This window comes from Tiliqua scincoides, chromosome 3 (genome assembly GCF_035046505.1).
Source record: "Tiliqua scincoides isolate rTilSci1 chromosome 3, rTilSci1.hap2, whole genome shotgun sequence".
Classification (NCBI taxonomy): Eukaryota; Metazoa; Chordata; class Lepidosauria; order Squamata; family Scincidae; genus Tiliqua; species Tiliqua scincoides.
In genome coordinates, this window is record NC_089823.1 from 10,811,743 (window position 1) to 10,828,225 (window position 16,483).

A 16,483-nucleotide genomic window follows, 5' to 3' on the forward strand; every position below is an offset into this window, starting at 1 on the left:
AGTGTGCTGGGCAAACAACCATGCTCCTTGTGTTTTATCTGAAGGGCTTGAACAGACAAAGGAGCACCTTTATGTGGTCCCTGAAAATAAAGTCAGAAGTTTTCACTTCTGGGTTTCCAAAAAACAATGTTCGGATCACAGTAAGGAATCAGATGATCCACTTCCCACTTGAGTGAGTGGGAAGTGGATCAGTGCAGTTCAGATCTGCAGTGGGCTGGAGGGAGATGGTAGTAGCAGACTTGGGTTCAAGAGTGCCCACAGCCCCCTTTCCCTCTCATCTGCCACTGCTGCAATCTGCATCAGGTCACCTCTTGGCTGGGCTGGTTGCGGCTCCATGTTTTTCTCTGAGGGCAAAGCGATGGAGCTTCTGCCCCATGCGCTAGACTTTGCAAGACTCGCCAGCTGTACCTCCCTGATAGTGTAAAAATCTAACTGGTGCAGTGAGATGTCCCTCCCCTTTTTCCTAAATGGTGGAAAGGATAGCTCTTTTCAGTCCCTTTCTGTTGGATGTATTGCAGAAAACGACTTTAGGGTATGACTGATGCCTGGGATATTGTCAAGGTAGCAGTGGTAGCACCCATTGTGCTCACTGGGGGTGGCAGTGGTGTCATGAGGGGTTCAGTGCAGGTCACCCAGCAACTTGGTGTCAGCATTGCTTGGCATATCCTTAAAGATGGCCAAAAGTTGCCTCCTTTTTCTAACCAGGAGGAAAAGAAAGGTAGACATCTTCTGCAACTTGGTCTTTGAAGCAAGGACCAGCTGTGCCTTGGTGCTGTTTATCTGCAGAGAACACAGAACATTTAGCTTGTGGGAGAGGGGAGTATGTATGTATGAATCTACAGATGGGACCTTGGTATCCTCTTATGTGACTCACTGCTGATACCAGGGTTCACTTTTAAATGCTGTAATGGGAAAAAGCATCAAAATCCAGTTTCCTACCTTCACATCGTTAAATAATTATAATTTCATTCCACTGGGTTCAATTATTCACTCCATCTATTGGTTGAATGCAGTATAGCTTCTATACTGATGCATTCTGGGGCAACAATAGAGCAGCAAGAAACCTGGAAGTGGATCTTCAGAGTTTTTAAAGATCTTTAAAGTTTGGCATCCGCTGATGTTTTTTATCCACTGGGGGTTCTGGAACAGGATCTCAGTGGATAACAAGGCACAACCTGCATGTATGTATGGTGGTGAACTATTTGGAGTATGTTTGGGAGGCAAAGGGTGTTTGTGTTTTTAGGGATTGTAGTGTGTTGGGGGTCCATTTAGTGTGTGTGTTGCAGGACTGATTGTTGCTTGGCTAGTAAGCCACCTTGAAATTTGTGGAATCCTGTTTCATGGCATTCATTGTTTATAAAAAGGTGATTTGAGATTGTGCAACCCTGAAGACGTTTGCACAGTAATTCATTCTCTAGTCACATCTAAATTGGATTACTGTAATATACTTAATGTGGGACTGCCCTTGAAAATGATTTGGAAGTTTCACCTGATGCAAAATGTAGCTGGGGGTCTGTCTGTTGAAAGGATTAGCTTGCTGAGAGCATATTGTGCTGGCTTTGCTCAGTTTGCCTGGTTACCTGTTAGCTTCTATGTCCAGCTGAAAGTGTTGGATTTTACTTTTTAAAGCCCTAAACTAGTGCTTCCCAAACAGGTGGGTCATGACCCTTTAAGGTGCCGGGGGGAGGGGGAGAGGCAGCAATGTGATCCCCAGGGTGCTGAAATGGGTTCTGATTGCTTTTTTACACTTTCTGAGGCTTGGGGAGCCCTGCAGAGACATCTGCGGAGCTCCCCACACTCCCCCCTCCCGGAGGCCAATGCTGCTCATAGAAGGTAAGACAAGCCTCTTTCTCTTCCTGGCAGCGGCATGATCCTGGAGATCAGGTAGCTGCCTTAGCTCCACCCCTGCACACTTGTAAGAGTATAGGAAACTTTGCCCTACCCTGTTTGGAAGTTGGGCATCTGAAAGAGACTCTTCTCTTGTCTGTACACACACATGCACCCTTGTCTGCCCAAATTGTCATCTGAGGCCTTGCTTTAGGTGGGTCACCTGTCTGAAATTGAGCAGGCATGTAGAAGAAGCAAGGCTTTTTTTTACAGTAGTGCTTATTCTTTGGAACACCTTTCTCTATGCCAATGCAACAGAGACACTTGGAGATTAATCTGATCTGCTGTAGGAGGCTGTTTGTGAATGGCAGATGGGTCAAGGAGCAGGCCTAGTCTTGTTCCCTTTAGGTGCTTATCCAAAAATTGATTGTGAAAACCTTTGGTGATGACTGATGCATTTTAAAACTGGTTTTGTTACTTGCTTCTTATTGGTTTGCTCCTTATTTGTTTGCTAGTGTGTTTGTGCAGTTTTATTATGAACCACCCTGGGTCCTACAGAAGGAGGCTTTAAAATTAAATGAGAAAGGATGTATCTAATATAGAGTTAGGTATACAGGTGGAGCCTATTTATCCGCCTTAGTTCCGTTCCGTGACTCGGCAAAAGTCCATGATGAACAAAAAACAAATTGTGCTAAATTCCATATTGGGAGGATTGTGAGGAGCTTCAGAAGGATCTCTCCAGACTGGCAGAATGGGCAGCAAAATGGCAGATGCGCTTCAATGTAAGTAAGTGTAAAGTCATGCACATTGGGGCAAAAAATCAAAACTTCACATATAGGCTGATGGGTTCTGAGCTGTCTGTGACAGATCAGGAGAGAGATCTTGGGGTGGTGGTGGACAGGTCGATTAAAGTGTCGACCCAATGTGCGGCGGCAGTGAAGAAGGCCAATTCTATGCTTGGGATCATTAGAAAAGGTATTGAGAACAAAGTGGCTAATACTATAGTGCCATTGTACAAATCTATGGTAAGGCCACACCTGGAGTATTGTATCCAGTTCTGGTCGCCGCATCTCAAAAAAGACATAGTGGAAATGGAAAAGGTGCAAAAGAGAGCAACTAAGATGATTACTGGGCTGGGGCACCTTCCTTATGAGGAAAGGCTACAGCGTTTGGGCATCTTCAGTCTAGAAAAGAGGCGCCTGAGGGGGGACATGATTGAGTCATACAAAATTATGCAGGGGATGGACAGAGTAGATAGAGAGATGCTCTTTACACTCTCACATAACACCAGAACCAGGGGACATCCACTCAAATTGCATGTTGGGAGAGTTACAACAGACAAAAGAAAATATTTCTTTACTTAGCATGTGGTTGGTCTGTGGAACTCCTTGCCACAGGATGTGGTGATGGCATCTGACTGGACGCCTTTAAAAGCGGATTGGACAAGTTTCTGGAGGAAAAATCCATTACGGGTTACAAGCCATGATGTGTATGCGCAACCTCCTGATTTTAGAAGTGGGCTATATCAGAATGCCAGATGCAAGGGAGGGCACCAGGATGCAGGTCTCTTGTTATCTGGTGTGCTCCCTGGGGCATTTGGTGGGCTGCTGTGAGATACAGGAAGCTGGACTAGATGGGCCTATGGCCTGATCCAGTGGGGCTGTTCTTATGTTCCATAGAGTTAAGCAAATACGCTGCAGCCTGACACTTCCAGATGGAAGGAAACTAAGGCAGCTGTTATCAATCCCCTGCCCTCTGAGGTACTCAGCCCTCAGCCCTCCCATTGCCAGCTGTCCCATTTCTTTCACAGGTGGGATGCTGAGCTTTTAAGAGTCCAGTCCTATGCCTGTCTACTCAGAAGTAAGCCCCACTGTAGTCAATGGGGCTTACTCCCAGGAATGTTTGGATCATTTTGTTTGTGAGAGCCTGCACCATGGGAGGGGGGGGTGGAATTGGGCAACCACTCCCTGGGTTTTTTAAAGCAATCCCCCTGTTGCTACTGCCCCTGCCCCTGTGTGTGTGTGTGAGTGAGAGAGCTCCACCTTGCTCTGGCTACAGAGGTTTTCCGCCCCCCTTCCCCTCTTCAGCCTCTTTGCTGGCTCAGGGGCTCCAGGAGTCTTACTGTTCCTTTGCAAGGGGAACCTCTTCCATGGCTCCAGGGCTGTTTCCCTGTCTGGGCGAGGGCAAGCCTTTTTGCAGTGTTTTGGGCTGCCTGGAAATGGAGCGGAGACCAGCGCAGGCCAAAGGAGGCAAAGGTGTGTGTGACTTTCAGTTCCCCCGCCCCATTTGCATTGAGACAAATCCACAGATTAAAAAAATCTGTGGATAAATAGGCTGCACCTGTAGTTAAAAGTGACAATCAGTAGATTTGGGGACTCCATGTTTGATTGTGGCCTGAATGTTCTGAAGGAAATAAGCATGTCCCAAAAGTGTGTTTTCATTTTCTGAAAACTATTAGAAAGTGGTTTCTCATTATTAAAAATAGTTTCTACTATTAGAAGTTAGAGGAGGTAGGCCTGTGTAACATCAGATTTATATGCCTATTGCAGTCTCTTCTATGCCTATTTGTGACCTGGAGGGATACCAAGTATTCATTCATCCCATCCAAAGTGGAGGTTGGGATGAGAGAATGTGCTGGTTTTCTGCAGTTATTTCTTATCTCCTTTGATCTGGATGCACACTCAAGAGTTGCCACCAGTGTTGCAGAGTTGTATTGCACAACCAGCCTGTGTCAGACTGGCTCTCTGCATGAATTGTGTCAAATGCCAGTAATCTTGATGAGGAATAGAAGTTTGCTGGGGAGTGGGTGGCGTAACAAGGCAAAGTCCTCCCATAAATATGCAGAGGAAAGAATGGGGATAGCTAGAAGACTGATGGCGGGGAGAGAGGCAGGGGAGGTGCCTGATGATGTGGTAGCAGCTTAAATGATTCTTGTGGGTATTAAGGTTTCCTTCAGCAATTTTGTCATGCTTGCATGTTTCTGTAACCGAGAGAAGTGCAGATTAATCTGATCTGCTGTAGGAAACTTATTTGTGAAAGGCAGCTGGATCAAGGAGCAGTCCAAACCGAATGATCTCGCATGTGACAGGAAGCATCAGATTATTTAAACCTTTTCATCTTCTGAGCCCCAGTTGGCCACACTTAATTTTTACGAAACGGAAGATGTGTGTCAGGTGCAGCCAAAATCAGCCTTGCTTTGACATATGGTGTATGTATGAAATGCTGGTTTATGCACATTTATAAAATAAAGTGATTGGCATGTGTTGCAAACAGTACTTCTTTTGGGAAGCTTCATGTTTTGGATTAGTAACTACTTAAAAAGGAAGAATTGGTTAAGAGTACATGGACAACTCTCACTGGAGAGAAGTAGACAGTGCGGCACTACTGGGGTTGGTAGACAGGTGAATGGTGATGTCAGGTCAGCAGGGGAGGATAGCCCTTGCTTTCCCAATAGCAGAGTGGCATGGGAGCATAGGTAGATAGAGAAAGAAGCAGGAGATCCCAAATAGAGCCAAAGAAGCAGACACAGGCTTGTTTGTTGCAGAAGCATGTATTGGTAGAGGAGCAGGCAGAAGAGTAGTCAGTCATATGGTCCAGAAGTCAGGGACACAGCAGGTCACAGTCACGAGAAGGCAGTCCAAAATCAGTACACAAACCAGCAGCATGGCACGCAGAAACTCCACCACAACAACCCACACCAGGAGTCTGTGCTTGCCCCATGTATACTGGGGCCAGCCAATCAGAATGGGTGACGTTATCGTCACAAGACAGTCTTGTGACCCACTCTGATTGGCTGTCCAGTGGTGCATTGCACCACTCCACTATAGCCTATGTGACTTAGCACCCATTTCCCCAGGTCACATGGCTCCCACCTATAACAGGTGCAGTTGATTGCATCAGCATACATATAGTGTCCCCTGGGGGATAAGAATAGGCCCTCGGTTTGGCTGTACTTGTCGTAAGAGGTGACTAAACAGCCACCAGGTAGATGGGATTCATTAGCCTGTGAAGGCAGCTCATCTGAGAGAAGGAAAACTCTGATCCCAAACCTCCACTGCCTTGTGGCTACATCCAGTTATGGAAAAGGCTTCAGGAGTCAACCTTGAGGCAAAATCCGGAGCCGGAGTCCCTGAGGCAGTTCATGGCTGAACGCAGTCACGTTCCGGCAACTCCTGCGATGCCGCTGGAACCAACCATATTGGCTTCTGCCTTTCCATTGGACCGTTTCAGCGACATGGAGAGGGGGGATTTGCTGCAAGGGAAACAGTCCATACCTACTTTAACCAGACTTCGTGCACTGGAGAGGACACTGTTCCAGAACCACCATTCAGAGCGCGATACCATAGTCTTCCAAGACTGAGGGATGCCAATGGTATATACAGTACAGTGCTGCTGTTTCTTTAATTGACATTTCATACCAGGCCTGGACATCAAGGCCCCTCCTGCCACATCCTGGCTTACAACAATTCAGGATCTGGGATGCCAAAGGCCCGACAGGTGAAATAGTCAAATTTACAGATGGCACCAAAGTTATTCCTTATGGCTCCGTTTTGGAACTGGATGATTGGGCAACACAATGACTAAGGAGGTTCAGTGTGAGTAAGTATAAAGTAAGTACTTTCAGGCAAAAAACCCCAGCTTCACATATAAATGAATGGGACTCAACTGACAGAAAAGGAGGTTAGACTTCAGGTTCTAACAATCATGGTCAATAATTTAATGAAACTCTCAGAGTTTTGCAGAGAAAGGGGCAAATTCTGTGCTAGGTATGAATAGAAAAGGAATTGAAATTGAGATTTTTGGTACTGTGATGCCTCATGTAAACAAAGTTTAGATCACTCTCTATAGTACTGGTCCCATTTCAGAAAGGTGGTCATAAACTTGCAACAGATGGAGACAAAGTTAACCAAAATTATTGCACGTTGGACCACCTTCTTTCAGGGGAAGGCCCATAGTCAGGGAGACAGACCAGGGACAGACTGCACTTGCTCCCGGTGTGGAAGGGATTGTCACTCCCGGATTGGCCTTTTCAGCCACACTAGACGCTGTGCCAGAACCACCATTCAGAGCGCGATACCATAGTCTTTCGAGACTGAAGGTTGCCAATACATGTATGCCTTGAGAAATGATAGTGACTTTTTGTTGACATGGCTTTAAAAGGGGATTAGAAAAATGCATCTAAATATTGGTCACTGTGGTTAATGGAACCCCAACATGCCACTACATACCAATTGCTGAGGGACCATAGAATGTCAGCTATTGCTTTCATGTCCTGCTTGCTGGCTTCCTGAAGGCAGCTGGTTGGCCACTGTGGACTATTGGAGTAGATAGATCTTGGTTTGATTCTTATGCAATTTGTGGAGACAACCCAAATTTAGCAACTTTTGCAAGAAAGTGAGAACAGTACTCTGAATATTGTGATTTGACCATATTTCAGTTTTCTATGTATATTTTTCCCTTGGAAGAAGTCAGTGGCTTTAAATTGATCATTCACTAGTGAATAATCGCTTTTCTACGTATGTATACCAATTCTGATATTTATGTCTAGTGTAACATTGTCCGTAGTAAGGCCTGTTGTCATACAGCTTTCACAGTAGATAATGCAACATCACTTTCAACAGGGTTGATGCACCAATCTTCAGGTTGACCCATCCTATCAGAACAATAATGCTTACCATGGGGAGAGAGTGACTCATTTTTAAATTGGTGTGCAAGGGCTTCCTGGAACCTGGGAGTCAAACCTGGTGGCGTAGCTGGAGGGGGGGCAGAGCGCTCAGTGCAGTGGGGAGGCTCAGCGGTGCAGGCAAGTGGCCCGTCCCTTCGGAGCCATTCCAGGCAGGGGGAGCAAAATGTATGGCTCTGTTTTGCTCCCCCCATTGGGAATGGCTCCGAAGGGAGGGGTTGCTTGCCTGCCCCGCTGAGCCTCCCTGCCAGACTGAGCGCTCCGCCCCCTCCAGCTATGCCACTGGTCAAACCGGAGCCCAAATCAAAAGTCAATTCAGTGGGTTGTTTTCAGTGAAGCAGAACTAAACCTGAATCTAAACTCCATGCTTAGTATAGTATTACTCAGTATGTCATTGGATGGTTTTTCTGTCATGGAGAAGCATTATTCGTGGGATACTGAAAGACTTGTCTGCAAAGTTTTCTTGTAGATTTACTTAATGTACAGAGAATCCTGAGGGCCTGCTGCTTTCTAAGAAGAGTTTTGTTCAGGATGCACTAAAATGAGTTGCCCATCAAACCGTGGAAGGGTTAACTTGATAATGAATTTCTTTCACATCTGATTTGCAGTCCCATCTGAATCTGTCACTTTCCCACCAGCAAGTCTGTTTGCTGTCTTTTGCTGGGTAGGATAACTTGAAGTGTGGACTCGAGCAGAGTTTCTGCTTTCACTGTGTCTTGCTTGTCTATTTTCTTTCTTTAAGAACACAAAAAGGTACAGAAAAGCAAAAAAGGCAGTGGTAGCCATTTCTGGGGAATACTTTTTCTAGGCAAGTTGAACGTGTGTAAGGTGAGGAAGGGAAGCTGGATAATTTTCCCCAGTTGTAAATTCTGTAGAGCAGAGGTTCCCAAGCTTCTTAGCACTGGGACCTACTTTTTCAGATGATGTTCTGTTGGGACCCAGCTAACTTTACAAGACTAAAAGAAAGTGTCACTTTACCAGCTGCTCAACCTTGTTTTTACGCTTTTATCATGGTGAGAGGGTGCCTTCTGAAGCATTTGTTGAACTCCACATTGACTGGATTGGGGCCATTCTAGTGGCCTGGCATTCCTTTTCATTTGGCCTTTGATAAGAAAAGTTACCTATCCATGAGTAAATGCTCACATGTGGCTCAGTTTCACTTTCCGTAGGGCTCAATATATTTTCCTTGTTAGCTATCAGCTTGCTGGTTTCATGACGTGTCCAAAATTGGGTTGCAACCCACTGATGAGTCCCAACCCACAGTTTGGGAACCACTGCAGAGTGTATTTAGTCTTCATCAATGCATTTGATATAGTTTTTGTCACAGAGCATATGACACAAGACATAACTTTGAAGTCTATTTGCTGTTTTAACCTGTGTACACTTTTTCTTTGAAAAACATTCATAGTTGAATGGGAATCTCATTTCTCTGTACCTCTTCCCCCCCCAGTAATCTGTTGGGACAGTGGTTCTTACACATTTAGCACCCGTGCCCACTTTTTAGAATTAGAATCTGTCAGGACCCACCAGAAGTAATGTCATGACTGGAAGAGACATCATCAAGCAGGAAAATTTTTAACAATCCTAGGCTGCAATCCTACCCACACTTACCCAGGAGAAAGTCCCATTAACTATCATTGTTGAAAGAATATACATAATAGCTTGTTAAAAGTCCAGGTCTGCAACATTTCCCCAAATGCAGTCACATACCATTGTAGTATCAAGTCTAATATACGTATTAAAAATAAAATACTGCAATAAGTGGGGACCCACCTGAAATTGGCTCATGACCCACATAGTGGGTCCTGACCGACAGTTTGAGAAATACTGTGTTGGGAGATGGTTCCAGTGAGGTGGGTTTTTAGTGATTCTAATGGAAAATATTCATAGGAAGATGTCAACCTTATGTATGGCTTCTCAAAATTTCCATTTAGTTCAATGAGGCTTGCTCTCAATAAGTGATCATATTATGCTGCTTTAGAGATAAAAAGGTGTATATTTTGCTATTACATTAGTGTGTTGTAAAATTGTAGATACTAATTTCAGTTAGTTATAATTGGTTAATTGGAAAGTTAATTACAGTTAGTTTTTCTAGGTCTCAAAGTGCTTGGAATTGTTAAGATAAAGTCTTCAAGCAGGAGCAGTGGGTACAATTTGCAGTCACTGATTATTCTGTTAAATAATTGTCTTTTCTTTGGATAAGCAAATTGTGGTTTTTGGCCTCTTAAAGAGGACCAGAGCTCTGTTCTGGAGGGCTTTCTTTCTGGGGCAGGGGTCGGCAACCTTAAACACTCAAAGAGCCATTTGGACCTGTTTTCCAGAGGAAACAAAAACCTCAGGAGCCACAAAACCCTTTTGACATCTAAAATGAAGATTACACTGCATATATAGTTTTTTTTTAACTTATGCTCTTATAGGTCCCATTTTTATAATGTAGCCCCCTCTTGTAGCTTTTAGTTAGTTTTGTCATACATTCTTGTCCTGTGTTTTCAGACACCTGGTCCTCTATGGTGTTTTGCCTGATTCCAAGACCATTCTCTGCCTGGAGAATTATGCCCACTTTAAGCAAATTAGCTCCCCTTTTTTTCCCCCCTACAAATGACCCTGGTTCTGCCCTGCAGTCCTGCTGGACCCCACCTCCAGGGTAGCTCGCCTGTTCAACCTGCAGAGGTCCTCTCTCCTGCCAGCAGCCTCCCGCCACTACAGCAGCCCCTTGGTCCTAGCAGCCACACACCAAACTCCAGTGTCTCCAGCAGTCCCTTAGTCACAAACTCAGTCAGAGTATCCAGGGCAGAGTCCAAAGTCAATAAGCCAAGTCACAGTCCAAGATCAGATTCCAAAGTAAGTCAGTCAAATCAGTCAGAGTATCCAAGTCAAAGTCAATAAGCCCAGTCAGTCTCCTCTCCAACCTGCACTCCTTCTACAACCCACACCCCCTTCCACAGGTGCCCGTTATATCCCTGACGGCCCTATTGCCTTCCAGTGGCTGCAGCTGTGCAGCGCACTCTGCTGGAAGCCCAGGCCTTACCCTTAAAGGGGCCACTGCTGACACCACATCTACCTCCTCACCAGATCTTCCAGGATTCCAATACATATGGTGGTTATGACATCTGCTTATCTTACATGGATACTAAAGAACTCCCCCCACCTTCCAGAGGCACCCTGCTGGAAGGAAAAAAGGACACAGACTCCAGAGGTGGGGAAGAGAAGAAGGGGGGGCAGCCACAGGCCAGCTTCTGCCCTGCCTGCCTGCTCTCCCTCCCTCAGGCTGCAACCCTCTCCACACTATCCTGGGAGTAAGCCCCACTGACTACAATGGGACTTCTGAGCAGACAAGTTGGTTGGAGCTCTCAGGTTGCAGTCCTCTCCACACTTTCCTGGGAGGAAGCCTCCCTGACTACTTGTGAGTAGACCTGCATAGGAGGGGGCTGAGGCTGCAGCCCTCCACACCTTCCTGGGAGGAAGCCCCACTGACTACAGCGGGGCTTACTTGTGAGTAGACCTGCACAGGAGGAGGCTGAGGCTACAGCTCTCCACACCTTCCTGGGAGGAAGCCCCACTGACTACAGCTTACTTGTGAGTAGACCTGCACAGGAGGAGGCTGAGGCTACAGCCCTCCACACCTTCCTGGGAGTAGCCCAGGGACTACATTGGGGCTTGCTCTCGAACAGACCTGCGCAGGCTACCCGTCCTTGCGCTTGGCCTTGAGCAGACTCCAAGGCTGCCATTCCAGGCACCCTTTCCTGGGAGTAAGCTTCATCTGCTATAATGGGGCTTACTACTGAGTAGACACACATGATGTCTCCTCTGCTGTGGAGGAAAAGCCTCTCCTTGCACTGAGTGGGGACCTGCTCAGGGAACGGCGGGCTGCAAGGGCTCACAATGGCTGAGGAGGAGGGCGTCCTGCTGGAGAGTTGGGGAAGGGAAAAACAGGGAGCTTAAGCCTGCAGAGCGGGCAAAATTGAAAAGGGAAACCAATGTGGAGCAGGTGGGGGTAAAGGGAGAGGAGGGCAGTGAGCTCATGGGGCAGAGGGAAGCAGCCTGCCCTCCCAACACAGGTGCCTCCTGTTACCCCCTTTGCCACTTTCACCTGGAGGAGCCGCAGCAGACAGCTGAAAGAGCCGCGTGCGGCTCTAGAGCCGCAGGTTGCCGACCCCTGTTCTGGGGCTTCCAGAGGGCTTCTCTGGGCCTCCTAATAAGGCATTAAAAACATCACAAAGTAGCTTTTTTTGGCCTTTTTGACCATTCTGAAGTGCACAGAGACTATGGGCAGATGCATGTGGCCTCTTATGGGCTTCAGAAAGCCCCTGGAGACGGCTGGACTGGAACTCTGGTCCCTTTTGGAGGGTTAAGGTGGAGCCAAGCCTGGCTCAACACGAATCTGGGGAACTGGGTAAGCCAGATCTGCGGATATAAAATCTGCAAATAAGCAGGCTCTACCTGTACACGTGATGCATTTTGCACAATCATTATGTGACAGTAAATTATTTCAATGCAAACCTCATTCTTAACTGCCCAGTGGCATCACAATGCTCATTGGCAGTATGATGTGGTGTATCTTGCAGGGTTGTTAGGGAGGATAACATGGGACGGTGGGGGGCAAAGATTCGTATGTGCTGCCCTGAGTTCTTGGTAAATGGGTAGAGAAAAATGTAATACACAAGCAAATTTAAATTTGCTTATCTTTTCCAGATTGCCGCAATTCTCCGGAAGCGAAAGCTTGATTATTATTTGCGCAGACTGCTCCCTGAGATCCTGCAGTCCACGTCCTTTTTGACAGCAAATGGAAGTTTATATATGGCATTTTTCTGCATTTTAAGGTTGGTTAACTTGATATTATATCTGTGCCAAAATTTGAAGATGGTGAATACCCTGTTCTAAAATGAGTGGTACTTAGTAGTGCTATTTCTGTATTTAGTTGTTTTAAAGGAGCCACAACCTTTTTTTGGGAACAAGATCTCTGTTAAAGAGAAATTCTTGTATCATTGTCTGTTGTTACTACATTAAGATCGCTATCCCACCCTATCCCTTGAGCTCATTTGCTGAGTTATTAGTACAGTATTTTCACTATTCTGGAGATGGCTGACAAGTCCTGTTTCCTGTTTGCTAACAAAAAAGTGCTTACTTGCCATCAGAGATCATCCTGTGAGATTATGAAAACAAATGAATTTTTCTGTTCAGGAAATGGCTTTTAACTTTTTTCGTTTGCGCAGATCAGCAGCTTGCAATGGAGTGTCTAACAGGTTTGAGGGCTTGTTGTTCTAGAGCATATTATAGCATAAAAATGTGAACTTGATAAGAGTTTTTTGTGGAGAAAAATGCTTCTTTCTCTTGTACTTTGCTGTTTCAGCCGTTAACATTTTGGAGTGAAAAACTGTCACTTGGGGGAAGTGGGAAAATCAAGACATAAGAACATAAGAACAGCCCCACTGGATCAGGCCATAGGCCCATCTAGTCCAGCTTCCTGTATCTCACAGCGGCCCACCAAATGCCCCAGGGAGCACACCAGATAACAAGAGACCTCATCCTGGTGCCCTCCCCTACATCTGGCATTCTGACTTAACCCATTTCTAAAATCAGGAGGTTGTGCATACACATCATGGCTTGTACCCCATAATGGATTTTTCCTCCAGAAACTTGTCCAATCCCCTTTTAAAGGCGTCTAGGCTAGACGCCAGCACCACATCCTGTGGCAAGGAGTTCCACAGACCGACCACATGCTGAGTGTATTCCTATACATAAGTGCAGGGTATAGGAATACAGTGGTCCTCCCATATCCATAGGTGAAAAGACCTACCACGGATGGTAGCAAACCCTATATACGTTTTTGTTTATGTACATACTTATGATAATATTTTCACAACACTGTGATAATGTGGCAATGAATGTGGACATTGAGAACTAGAATGGGGGTGTCAAACTTGTTTCATGTAGTGGACCTGCTGAGGGCTGGAAGGGGCATCATTAAGCAGATTTAGCCAGAAATAAGCACTTCGTTTTCACATAGGAACTCATTAGCTGCAAATGACAGAAGAGAAAATGTGCAAATCTTGTTCGTAATTTCAAGATATGAGAGAGCCCAGTTATCAAGCTGGAAAGAGCCGAATTATAAAAGGCCAGAGAAATTGCTTATTGGGGCCGCATCTGGCCTACGGGCCTTATGTTTGACAAACCTTGCACTGGAGGGTAAATGGATGTGAGTAACGCAGGCCACATGGGTAGACAGGGCAAAGAGATGAGTCGTGAGTGTGACAGAACAGGAAGGCTTCATCATGTGAAGATGATGGCTTGCAATTTGAAAGTTATGAATTGTTTCTGGGATGTTGCATTTAATATTTTTGGGCCAAGATAAACTGTGGGTAAATGAAACTGAATCCATGGTTATTAGGGTTCTACTGTAATTCTCCCTCTTTTCCCTTCCTTTAATGGATGACTTCTTAGGACTCAAAGTTGGTTATCAAATCCATGCTCACACAAAGCATGGTTCAGGGCTAATGATTCTGATCCAACAAACTATATTTTGTTTGATTTTAGTTTGATAACCTGGTTTGTTGGAAGTCCTCAAACCACAGTTTCTCACGGGAAACTATAGTGTAAAAAAACCAGGAAACTTTTGATCTAGCTGAGCACACAAGGAGAGGAAAAAGTGTGCGGGGCATAAAGTTCCTGCCAGAATTGTTGGTTCTGAGCTGGCAGAATAGAAAACAACCTGCGTAGAGTACAGGCAACCCCCCTGGTTCTGCGGGGGGGGGGGGATAAGTTCCTGCTGCTACTGCAGTTACCTGAAACAGCAGAAAACAGTGAACTCTATTTAAATCTCTCCCATCATACTAATAAATCACCTCTTCATTTGCAAACCTTGTGCAAAAGACAACTTTTTCTTCCTTTCTTTATGGAAAAGGAAGCAAACAGCAAGAACCTAGACTCTTACACTACATAGTTATCCAGGGGTGAGTGTGAGCATGCTGGCAGGAAATGGATAGCAGAAAACATCCTGTTAGAGTTTTCACTAGTTTATTCCACTCTGACTGGTTGTTGCTTTGGCAACTCATCTCTTTCCACAGCACCTTTTCTTTCTGCAACTCCTATTTGGAAGGGGGAGAGAAAGTGAGAAACAAGCTTGTGCATGTGTGCCCTTGGAAGGACTGGTGGGCAGAGTTGGCAGGCAGCGGGATGCTGCCTGTTGCAGGGAGGGTTGGCAGTTACCATCTCCCACTGCCTGAGCTAACCACTTACTAGGATTCATTGAAGAACTGGCCCTGTCTAGAGCTTGTCTTATGATTAGGGGCAGTCCAAAATGGTAAAAATGAAATAACACCGCTATAACACGATATGGGCTTCTAAAATGACAAAATGCAATATCCTTCTCAATTAATGAAATAACAACGACCTGTACCTATTAAAGTGCGGAGCATCTGTGGATCGTGTTTGACTGTGTTTCTAAGCCCCTGACTCTGTTGCTTTAACTGGCTGTAGAGTCTTCTGAACATGCTCAGAAGCTGCCAGGAAAATGCATGGTGCCCTATGGAAAGTGCAACTGCTTCGCAGTGTGCATTTACTCCTGAGTAGGCAACCGTGTCTTGGCCCATTGGAAGGGGCAGGCTGAGAGGAATGCAACACCACCAGAATTGTGCTGATCCAATGAACGAAGGCTGCAAAAACACTTGAGAAGGAAGTCCCCCCCCCCAAGCTGATAAATGTATTGAACCCTATGTCAAGCAAAAATGAGCTACATGGTCATGTTTACTGGTGAGTAAGCAAATGTTTAATGGTTCCTAGCTATGTTGGTGTTTTTTTTTCTCCTGCACTTGGTTCAAGTTGCAATCTTCTCAAAACATTGCCAAATTAAAATACTAATTTTGTTTGTGTTTGACAGTATTAGGTTCATTGTATTTGTTCATACAAGTAGCATGCAAATAATAAATGGCTTCTGTAATATTTAATTCAAGTATTGGACTATATAGTTGTGCTCTTTGGGGGTGTGTGTGTGTGTAATGTATTTTTATGGCTGTTTTATTCCTGTAGCTATGTCTACTGACAGCTGCAAGCATAAAACACTATATACCACCTATATGACAGGGATTACACTTGATAAAAATGCCTTAAGATGATTAAAATACTAATTTGGAATAAAAACACATAACACCACTTTCACCCTCTCCCCTTTTTAGGATGACACCGCCATCCATAAAAACATAAAACTGTTTTAGACTGCCTCTATTTATGATCAGTATATCTGGTAACCGTGAAAACGTAGTGCTTTTTATCAGACTAGTCCTGTAAAATGTAATGGCTGGAAAATTGATGTTCCTTCTGGGGTGAGAATGAGAATGAATCTTTTAAGGTTCATTGATGTATTGGCCGAGGAGTAGCATGAGATGACAATGGACTGTGTTTAAGCCATTTCTGCCCAATGTTGCATATATACAACAGGGATCAAATGTGTACACCTGAGGGCTGGGCAGAAATGGGTTAATGTAGCCTATGTATCTGGAACCTCTGAGCCTGTACATTCTCTCTGTCTCTCTCTGAGCTTCAACTATTTTTATTTTTTGCTTTGCAATACAACCTAACAAATTGCCTGCATTGCTATTTTTCAGGCGGATACTTGGAAAATTCTATTTTTGGAGTCCTGGTTTTGGTGCTGCTTTACCAGCTTCCTATGTGGCTATCCTCATTGAAAGGAAGAGCAGGTACGTGTTCTGTGCATCCTTGGCCTATTTCCACTTCTTTGCTTTGCACTGGGGTTGGGATCATTCAAACTGCAGGATGCAGGAAGATTGATTTTTTCCCCAAGTTGACAATAGATAGATTGCTTCTTCTGTAGCTATATTAAGAATTTGCAGCGAGGAAATGTACAGTGTATTGAAATACACATGGCAGCTTCGAGGTGACAGAGTTGTGAAGAAATGTATGCAAATGAACAGCCGGACGAAAACAGTGGCATCTTCGAAAGGACAAGCACAGAGTTCA

At 45.1% G+C, this 16,483-nt stretch overlaps 1 protein-coding gene across 1 annotated transcript in view; it reads left to right on the forward strand.

The window, feature by feature from the left end:
- The window catches only part of TMEM135 (transmembrane protein 135), a 211,938-nt gene that overhangs the window by 14,281 nt on the left and 181,174 nt on the right, over positions 1-16,483 (forward strand). The window contains exons 2-3 of the mRNA XM_066621837.1: positions 12,203-12,330; positions 16,111-16,203. Coding sequence (XP_066477934.1) covers positions 12,203-12,330; positions 16,111-16,203 — 221 coding nt within the window. The remainder of the gene's footprint in view (positions 1-12,202; positions 12,331-16,110; positions 16,204-16,483) is intronic.